The sequence below is a fragment of the Cotesia glomerata genome, linkage group LG6, assembly GCF_020080835.1.
Source record: "Cotesia glomerata isolate CgM1 linkage group LG6, MPM_Cglom_v2.3, whole genome shotgun sequence".
Lineage (NCBI taxonomy): Eukaryota > Metazoa > Arthropoda > Insecta > Hymenoptera > Braconidae > Cotesia > Cotesia glomerata.
Genome location: NC_058163.1, coordinates 1,187,548 through 1,196,333, shown reverse-complemented (window position 1 = coordinate 1,196,333; position 8,786 = coordinate 1,187,548). Strand labels below are relative to the sequence as shown.

The following is an 8,786-nucleotide window of genomic DNA, read 5'->3' as shown; positions in this document are numbered from 1 at the left end:
GAGAAATATCGTAATTCATAAAGGTACATAATCTAAACAATATTATGCAGGGTTAATATAAATTTATACAGATAAATAATAGTATATGTAATATTCAAATACTAAGAGGTTGCAAACATAATAATAAATTGTCAAGAGCTTGCTTCTTTATTCATAAAAAATTCATATGCTTTATTTTTGAAAATTTGAAGTGAAGATGAATTTGTAATTTCTGTTGGTAATTCCTGCCACAGACGAATAGCTGATACCAAAAACGAATGCTCATAAACGATGGTAGAAAAATTTGGCATTTTGAACATATTATTGTTTTTTGCCGCAAGTCTGTTTGATCTCCTGATATCAAGATCTTACTGGCATATACTGGCACTAACTGTAAATTGGCTTACACCAAATATGAACTCTCTGATCCGAATTTATACTCAGTATATCGATGCAACAGACGCACTATTCACAGAAGATGACGTGATGGTGGCGTATCAATTGCGACTCGCCAATCTCTTAAAAACCTGGATATTTGATACATCGCTGTTATCATCGCATGAAGACATTGGTGCCCTTGGAATTCGTCTAGTGGTGAATTGAGGACCAACTTCTTTTGATTATTCAATTTAATAACTTTAGTGATCTACATAAATTTGAGCAGTATAATTCAGCCACTAACTATCAAAATAATTGTCTAGATTTTTGTCAAACTAATCATAATCTTAATCATAATCTCTATGCAAACTATTTTATGAAGTGGCCTTAATTTAATTTATGTCTATAATTGCTCAAACTTTCTTCATACAATTTTGTTACTTTTTTCTTTTGTTATTTTTTATGTTTATCTACTCGAGTAGCCACGAAGTGATCACTACAATCTGAATTTATTATTTAATTTTCTCGGTTATCTTGTCATTACTACTAAAATAATTTTAAAATAATAACTTTGTAAAAATTATTAACCCTGTTAATGGCTACGGCTGTTGGGTTTGGTTGTATTTAAATAAATAAATAAATAAATAAATCTTCATCTGTGAATAAGAGTCGCAAGAATTTAGGTTCACCAGTTTCCAATATTTTATACGTCAGACGAGCCAGAAAGTATTCCCTTTTCGATTTAACACTAAGCCATTTTAGAGCGTGTCTATAAGGCGTATTTTGGGTTAAATATTGAAGAAATAATTATAGAAAAGCTTCTTTCATAGGAACTTTTATTATTTATCAATTTTGCTCTATTTCTCATTTTTGATCAGAAATTTAAATTTTAAATTCAAAAAGTAAGTTCTAAAATGTATTTTTGGTTTTCAAAAATTTCAAGTACTTTTTTTGGTTAAAATTTTGAAAACTTGAAGAAATTATAGGAGAAATTGAAAAACAAAAAAATTAATTTTCTATCAAAAAGAATCTTATCAATTTTGACCTATCTCTTGTTTTTTTTTCAAAATTTGAATTTTAAATACAAAAAGTAAGTTATATAACTTATTTTTAGTTTTCAAAAATTTTAAGTACTATTTTTGGCTAAAATTTTGAAAATTTTAAAAAATAATAATAGACATTTTTTTTAGTGGATACAAAAAAGTTTTTTTTATTAATTTTCCACTATTTATAATTTTTACTTCAAAATTTGAATTTAAAATTCGAAAATAAACTTATAGAACTTGTCCATAGTTTTCAAAAGTTTAAATACGATTTTTGGCTAAAATTTTGAAAATTTCAAAAAAATTATAAGACATTTTTTATAGACAGTTTAATTACCTGAAAAAAAGTTCCTGATCAATTTTGCTCTATCTTTTATCATTTCTTCAAAATTTCAATTTAAAATTAAATTCTTAAGTTATGAAGCTTATTTTTAATTTTCAAAAGTTTAAAATGTTAATTTTGTCTAAAACTAAAAATTTTTTTAAATGAGACATTTTTTTATAGAGGATTTAATTTCCTATAACGAAGGTCTTTATTAATTTTTAGCTATCTCTAATTTTTACTTTAAAATTTGAAATTAAAGTTCAAAAATAAACTTATACAACTTGTCTCTAGTTTTCAAAAGTTTAAAATATTAATTTTAGCTCAAATATTGATACAACTTATAGAGAATTTAACTTCCTACAAAAATAATCATTTTCAATTTTATCCTATCTCTATTTTTTTCTAAAAGATTTGAATATGAAGATCAAAAATAAAGTTATTGAAGATATCCCTTGTTTTCAAAAATTTAAAGTGTTATTTTTGGGTCAAAAATTGAAGATTCAAAAAAATGATGAGGACCTTTTTATAGAAAATTAAATTTCCTACAAAAAGGTCCTTATCAATTTTGTTTTATCTTTCTTCAATTCTAACAAATTTTAATTTTAAGATCATAAATGAAGATAATGAAGCTATCTCTTGTTTTCAAAATTTTAAAGTGTTATTTTTGGGTCAAAAACTAAAGATTTTAAACAATGATAAGGAATTTTTTTATAGGAAATTAAATTTCCTACAAAAAAGGTCTACATAAATTTTGCATTATCGTTTTTTCAAAATTTGAATTTTGAGTTCAAAAATAAATTTATAGAACTTATTCATAGTTTTAAAAATAATTTATAAATTAAATAATTATAAACTTTTAAATTTATTTTCAAAATTATTATTATTATTATTATGTTATTAAATGCTCAGGGGGGTTGTCCCCGAAGTCCGACCCGAGGGCCCAGCCTGAGCTCCATCCATTACTGCTGGACCACTCCGCACAACAAGGCGGTTAGCGGTCACAGCAGGCCAAAGTCATTTCCCTAAGTAGACGGAGGGAACCTAATATTACAGCCTTCTGCATTCTGACAGCCAAGAACTCAGATTTTGACGTACAAGCTGGAACTTTGGCAAGTGAGGATACAAAAGACTGTTTCATCCCTCCAAGGACGCCAACGATTAGAACGACTAGTTTGACACGGTAACCTGGGTAAAGTTTGCCAATTTCAAATAGGAGATCCTGATATATTTTTCTTTTGTGCTCTTCTTTGGCTGAGATGTTGTGTTCAGCCGGGGCCGAGAACTCAATGACATAAATGTCACGAGTGGCCTTGTCGAAGAGCACAATATCAGGTTTGTTGTGATCGATCCGCCGGGTTGTTGCAAATGGCATGTTCCAGTAAATTTTGCAACTGTCATTCTCAACAACCTGGGGAATATCTCCTGGTAGATAAGGCAGCACTGGTGTCATATCAATACCGTAGTAATGATTGCGGGCTTGTTACGTGGCCTCCAAGTGGCGCACCGCGGGAAACGCAGACCAGAACACCAGGTCTGTAGGCAAACGACGTAACAGGTGCAGTGGGCCAACTACCCACTGCATTGAAACTCTGAGTTACAACAAGAAATAATCTCAGAAGTGCTCCCCACAACCGGTCCTTTTCGGATGAGGACCATTTATCAGGTGGGAGGAGCACACCGGACCCGATAAATGATGATGACACTGTCATTATTATTATTATTATTATTATTATTATTATTATTATTATTATTATTATTATTATTATTATTATTACTATTACTATTATTATTACTATTATTACTATTACTATTACTACTATTATTATTATTATTATTATTATTATTATTATTATTATTATTATTATTATTATTATTATTATTATTATTATTATTATTACTATTACTATTATTATTACTATTATTACTATTACTATTACTACTATTATTATTATTATTATAAATTAAATTTGATTTTTTATAAATTTCAGTTTAAATTTCCCGCAATTTTACTGCGCAATAATCCTGCGCATGACGTCAAAGTAAAATTTAAAAAAAGTGGGGGCAATGTTCGCATTTCTTTCATTATGAAAGTTTCATAACCTAACACTGGCAAAAAGTTAAAACGACAAAAAAACAAGAATTGATGTCACTGACAATAAAATCAACTGTTAATTATCCGCTTATTAAATTTTACCTATACAAGTTAATTGACACATGACATATCTAGAATAAAAAAAATAAAAAATTAACCAGCACTGACCCAATTTCCAAGTGATCCACTAAAAACAATTATCAATACTAGATTTATTTTTTCGAACCAACAACCTGTGCATCAGCTGTTGGCACTTGTTCATCTTCCATTGAAAAATTATTCATTTATACTTCAATTATTGTATCAATATCAACTGGACAATTATCACAGCTGATTGTTTGATGTTTCTGGTAAATGTAACTGGATGTTATTTTATTCCATTGGTTACTATTTGAGGTGAGTTTATTATTTTTTTCAAGTCTATTTTTAAAGCGTTACATCAATTTATTTTTTAGGTCAATTACCGATTTTAATTAACTCTTGCTTTTGAAGAAATTCAGTGAGTACTTACTTTTTTTTGTACTACAATTATTATTATTAATTTTATTTTAAATGTCAGAAATTAATTTTGACAATTTTTTATTTTTTACATTATTAAACCTTTAATTTATGTTAAAAATTATTATTATTATTATTATTATTATTATTATTTAATTGAAACATTTTTTAGATGGGAGAAGCACCTAAATATTATGGAAAAAGACGTAGCTTAGTGCGGCGCATAGGTTCGTTTTTGCCGCTGAAGCCTCCTCCGAAAATTTATGTAAGGGTAACACCACTTCACTCTATGTCCAGCTCGATGATCAACGAAGTTGCGAATGACAACAATCATACCAATGGTTTTGGAGTTGCTGAGTAATTATTTATTTTTTTAATATAAATTTTGGAGATACATAATTAAGAAATGACCTTGTATCTTGTGAACTATTGACGTTTTTAAAGATATAAGCTCATCCTGATGTTACACTCATCAAGACCTTTCATTTGAGTACCTACATCAATATTTTATATATTTATATATATTATATATATGTCACAAATACCATGTATATAAAATATAAAAAAAATGTCATGTGGGTACTCAAATGAAAGCTCGTGGTGAGAGTAACATCGGGATGAGTTCATATCTTATAAAATGTCAATATTTAAAAAATTACCTTATATCTTGTGAAATATTGACATTTTTTAAGATATAAGCTCATCCTGATGTTACACTCTTCGAGACCTTTCATTTGAATACCCACATCGATTTTTCATATATTTTATATATTTATATATGTCACAAATACCATATATATAAAATATATAAAAATGCCATGCGGATACTCAAATGAAAGCTCGTGGTGAGAGTAACATCGGGATGAGTTTATATCTTATAAAATGTCAATATTTAAAAAATTACCTTATATCTTGTGAAATATTGACATTTTTTAAGATATAAGCTCATCCTGATGTTACACTCTTCGAGACCTTTCATTTGAGTACCCACATCGATTTTTCATATATATGATATATTTATATATGTCACAAATACCATGTATATAAAATATATAAAAAATGTCATGTGGGTACTCAAATGAAAGCTCATGATAAGAGTAACATCGGGATGTGTTTATATCTTATAAAATGCCAATATTTAAAAAATTACCTTATATCTTGTGAAATATTGACATTTTTTAAGATATAAGCTCATCCTGATGTTACACTCTTCGAGACCTTTCATTTGAATACCCACATCGATTTTTCATATATTTTATATATTTATATATGTCACAAATACCATATATATAAAATATATAAAAAATGTTATGTGGGTACTCAAATGAAAGCTCGTGGTGAGAGTAACATCGGGATGAGTTTATATCTTATAAAATGTCAATATTTAAAAAATTACCTTATATCTTGTGAAATATTGACATTTTTTAAGATATAAGCTCATCCTAATGTTACACTCTTCGAGACCTTTCATTTGAATACCCACATCGATTTTCCATATATTTTATATATTTATATATATTGCATATATTAATATATGAAAAATATATCAAAAATATCGTGGGTACTCAAATGAAAGCTCTTGATGAGTGTAACATCGAAACGACTTTATATCTCAAAAAATGTCAATAATTAAGAGATGACTTTGTATCTTTTGAATTATTAACATTTTTAAAGATATAAACTCATCGTGATGTTACACTCATCGAGACCTTTCATTTGAATACCCACATGGATTTTTCATATATTTTATATATTTATATATATTAATATATCAAAAATATATCAAAAATGCATGCGGGTACTCAAATGAAAGCTCTTAATGAGCGTAACATCAAAATGAGTTTATATCTTTAAAAATGTCAATAATTAAGAAAGTACAGTGCAATTTAACAAAAGTCATTATTTAATAAAGCAAAATTTTATTTATTTATATTTATATTTCACAAGTCATGGCAGTCATATAGTGACTGCAAAGTTGCTAGTTTATGACAATTAAATTAAAAGAAATTTTATTTTTTTTTTTTTATGAAATAATTTACTTGTTAAAATTATCAATAATAATTTTTTATAAATAATTTAGATTAATATTTTATTTAGAATATAAATTTATTTTTCAAAAATTACATCATTTTTTTTAATTTCAACTTTTAAAATTTTTTTTTTATAAATTATTAGACATTAATTTTAATTTAATTTTTTCAGTTTGAAATTTTTTAATGGTAAAATTATTAAATTCTTTTTTTCAAATTTAAGCAGCAGACTGTCTGGAAGCAAACCCGACTTACTGGAGCCAATAAGTTTCGGCTCAGAGGTAAGACTCCTAGCATTGGAGCAGGAACTCCAGGAATTGAGGTCACAAGTATCGAAAATAGTAAAAACGACCAGCCAGCGCGAGCATTGTAAGTCATTCTAATTTAATTGTTGTTAATTAATACATGGTTTATATACTAATTACTGATTACCACCACCCACAGATTCATCGTTAGCGTCGTTATCGAATGGAAACTCGAGTATAGGACTAAGACCTCCTCCTCCCCCGCCGCCCTTGCCACCCCCGACGACTCCGCACATCGCGAGACGAGCTAGTCTCCAGGATTACAAAACCGAGGAACGCAAGAAGCCTTTGTTGACCCAGAAGTCTATGGCTGATATGATCAAAGATATTGATAAAGTTAAATTAAAACCTATTGAAAGGTATTTAAATAAAATTTTTCAGTCAATTTATTATGATAAGTATTTAGGCTGCATTCGAAAATTTTTTATCTATAGATACATAATTGAGAAATTACCTTGTATCTTGTGAACTATTGACATTTTTGAAGATATAAGCTCATCTTGATGTTGTTCTCATCGAGACCTTTCATTTGAGTACCCACATGACATTTTTTATATATTTTATATATGTGGTATTTGTGATATATATAAATATATAAAATATATGAAAAATTGATGTGGGTATTCAAATGAAAGTTCTTGATGAGAGTAACATCGGGATGAGCTTATATCTTAAAAAATGTCAATAATTAAGAAATCACATTGTGTCTCGTGAAATATTGACATATTTAATGATATAAGCTCATTCTGATATTACACTCATCGAGACCTTTCATTTGAGTTCCCACATCAATTTTTCATATATTTTATATATTTATGTATATCACAAATACCGTATATGTAGAATATATGAAAAAAGCCATGTGACTACTCAAATAAAAGGTCTCGATGAGTATATCATCAAAATGAGTTTATATCTTAAAAAATTTCAGTAATTAAGAAATGACCTTGTATCTTGTAAACTATTGACATTTTTGAAGATATAAGCTCATCCCGATGTCACACTCATTGAGACCTTTCACTTGAATACCCATATCAATTTTTCATATATTTTATATATTTCACAAATACCATATATATATATATATATATATATATATATATATATATATATATATATATTTATATATATATATATAAAATATATAAAAAATGTCATGTGGGTATTTGAATGAAAGGTCTCGATAAGTGTAACACCAAAATGAGTTTATATCTTAAAAAATGTCAATAATTAAGAAATGACCTCGTATCTTGTGGAATATTGACATTTTTAAAGATATAAGCTCATCCCGATGTCACACTCATTGATACCTTTCATTTGAGTACCCACATCAATTTTTCATATATTTATATATATTATATATACGTACATATGAAAAATATATCAAAAATGCATGTGGGTACTCAAATGAGAGCTCTTGATGAAAGTAACATCAAAATGAGTTTATATCTTAAAAAATGTCAATAATTAAGAAATGACATTGTATTTTATGAACTATTGACATTTTCAAAGATATAACTTCATCCCGATATTATACTCATCAAGAGCTTTCATTTGAGTACCCACATCAATTTTTTATATATTTCATATATTTATATATATTATATATATGTACATATGAAAAATATATCAAAAATGCATGTGCGTACTCAAATGAAAGCTCTTGATGAGGGTTACATCGGGATGAGCTTATATCTTTAAAAACCTCAATCTTTATCAAAGTACCGTGCAATTTAACAAAAGTCATTATTTAATAACGCAAAATTTTTTTCATGCACAGTTTACAAATCATTGCAGTCACGTAGTGACTGCAAGGTTGCTAGCTTACAAAAAAAAAATAATAAAATAAATTGTTTAAGGTCACCCGGTGGACGTCCAGTTCGAATTAAACGAGAAAACAGTCCCTGTAACGACTTGCAAGAAATCCTCCGCCGTAGATACGACGCCATGAAGTCTCCAGACAGTAGAAATTCATCAGTATTGAACGTCGATGAATCCTTTTAATTTCTCTCTAAAAAAAAAAAAAAACAATTTTATTTTTATTTCTACTCATTGCTCATATTATTTTATAAGATTTTTTTTTTCAATAAAAAAAGAAAAATAGTTAAGTTCTTAAAATTTCATTTTTATAGTGCA

At 27.4% G+C, this 8,786-nt stretch overlaps 1 protein-coding gene across 3 annotated transcripts; it reads left to right on the top strand.

Moving 5' to 3' along the window:
• The first annotated feature begins 3,802 nt into the window (after window positions 1-3,802).
• Window positions 3,803-8,758, top strand: LOC123267110 (mitochondrial fission regulator 2-like). 3 transcript variants are annotated; one of them, XM_044731622.1, is made up of 6 exons: window positions 3,803-4,213; window positions 4,273-4,316; window positions 4,488-4,672; window positions 6,572-6,714; window positions 6,790-7,009; window positions 8,510-8,758. In XM_044731622.1, the coding sequence occupies exons 3-6, from the start codon at window positions 4,488-4,490 to the stop codon at window positions 8,652-8,654; spliced, it is 693 nt and encodes a 230-aa protein (XP_044587557.1). In that variant the 5' UTR covers window positions 3,803-4,213; window positions 4,273-4,316; the 3' UTR covers window positions 8,655-8,758. The 3 variants fall into 3 exon arrangements, with proteins under 3 accessions (XP_044587557.1, XP_044587555.1, XP_044587556.1); XM_044731620.1 differs by having other exon boundaries at window positions 3,805-4,213; window positions 6,569-6,714; XM_044731621.1 differs by lacking the exon at window positions 4,273-4,316 and having other exon boundaries at window positions 3,805-4,213; window positions 6,569-6,714.
• Window positions 8,759-8,786: the final 28 nt, after the last annotated feature.

Coding starts and splice junctions, on each gene's coding strand:
- LOC123267110 (XM_044731621.1), top strand. CDS start 4,488: ATGGGAGAAGCACCTAAATATTATGGAAAAAGACGTAGCTTAGTGCGG. Junction 4,673..6,568: donor AATGGTTTTGGAGTTGCTGA/GTAATTATTTAT, acceptor TTCAAATTTAAG/CAGCAGACTGTCTGGAAGCA. Junction 6,715..6,789: donor GACCAGCCAGCGCGAGCATT/GTAAGTCATTCT, acceptor CACCACCCACAG/ATTCATCGTTAGCGTCGTTA.